We start from the raw sequence: 1332 nt of genomic DNA, 5'->3' as shown, positions 1-1332 counted from the left end.
CTCCCAGCTGGGAGAAGACTGGAGGATCCAATAGGATTTTTTACAAGTTGAAGAAATGGAGGTTTGTCTTACAGAACAGACCCCATGGGAGCTGGATCAATGAGCAGCAGAGCTCCTTCAACATCACTCACAGCACTTCTCCACCCAGGTAGCGCACAGCTCTTGCCAACACTTAGTGCCTACACTGACATGAAAGACAAAGCAGTGCCAGTTATTAGGTCATTATTATTAAATTGTATAAAAAAGCAGTGAAATGGAAAACCATGAGCTCCTAGACTCCAGGGGTGTGATGAGAGGTTCATGGCTTCTTTTTACCAGCAACCTCCGAGGCAGGATGACCTTAGTTCTTTTAATAAATGATTGAGGTCGAGATGATGCTGAATGACCAGTGTCTGTACGAGGCAGGTTTATTTTAAAACAACTTGTTTGCAGTGGAAAGGATGTTTACAGCCATTTTAGTTATTTTCTATAAAAGAATAGAAACATCAAGATGAAAAAATCTAAGGAGAAGACAGAAGGAAAGAGAAGGAAAGGACAAGAGCAGATAGTGGAGAGGAAGGAGATCACCACTCGTGGATCCAGCAACAAGACCTGCAATTTCGGTCCTTTGGGAGTGGAGGCCAGAGCCACAGAGAGTTGGATGGGTTCTATTCATTCTGGGTCCTGTGGAAATGCCCCACTGCCTTCCCTGGGTGGGGTTTTACACAGTGTGATGCTACACTGTGGAAATGAGTCAGGGGATGCTCTGGGGGTCTTTGGTGGTTTATGGCCCTTTCTAATGACATGAGCACAGTTTGGCCTTGCTTCTCGCAACTGCTGCTTTGTCAGGCCAGTTGGACCTCATCAGAAAGGAGGAAATATGATAAAAACGATACAAAGGATTGCCCCAGCTCTACCGAATCTGCTTCTTATCAGCCTTGTCCCTTATCTGCCTCAAAACCACTTTAAGATGCCAGTCCCAGGTTATCAGGGACAAAATAAACCACAGGACTCAACGACTTCCTTCAAACACACTTTGATCTATCACACTTCTTCTGGTCATTTCTGCTTATGACAACCAACTTGTTTGCCAGTATTCCTAGATGTTTGGAAGTGGATGAAAATGAGTCCAGTTTAGTAGTGAATGAATGATTATAGATTCATAGAAGACTCATTTTGAGTCTTGGAAGGGCCCTTAAAGATTATCTGGATCCAATCTGCTGCCATGGGCAGGGACACCTTCCACTAGACCAGGTTGCTCAGAGCCCCATCCAACCTGGCCTTGAACATTTCCAGGGATGAGGCAGCCACAGCTTCTCTGGGCAACCTGTGCCACGGTCTCACCACCCTCAC

General features: G+C 45.5%; 1 protein-coding gene across 5 annotated transcripts in view; it reads left to right on the top strand.

Moving 5' to 3' along the window:
- LOC108493866 (endonuclease domain-containing 1 protein-like) overlaps positions 1-1332 on the top strand; it is an 18263-nt gene that overhangs the window by 7982 nt on the left and 8949 nt on the right. For 2 of the 5 annotated variants that reach the window (XM_017807779.1, XM_017807778.1), the window contains exon 4: positions 168-172. The exons of the other annotated variants lie outside the window; for them this stretch is intronic. In XM_017807779.1, coding sequence (XP_017663268.1) covers positions 168-172 — 5 coding nt within the window. The remainder of the gene's footprint in view (positions 1-167; positions 173-1332) is intronic. 5 annotated transcript variants of the gene reach the window in all.

The sequence above is a fragment of the Lepidothrix coronata genome, unplaced genomic scaffold (assembly GCF_001604755.1).
Source record: "Lepidothrix coronata isolate B3197 unplaced genomic scaffold, Lepidothrix_coronata-1.0 Scaffold20, whole genome shotgun sequence".
Classification (NCBI taxonomy): Eukaryota; Metazoa; Chordata; class Aves; order Passeriformes; family Pipridae; genus Lepidothrix; species Lepidothrix coronata.
The sequence above is the reverse complement of the archived record's forward strand: the minus strand, read 5'-3'. Positions and strand labels throughout refer to the sequence as shown.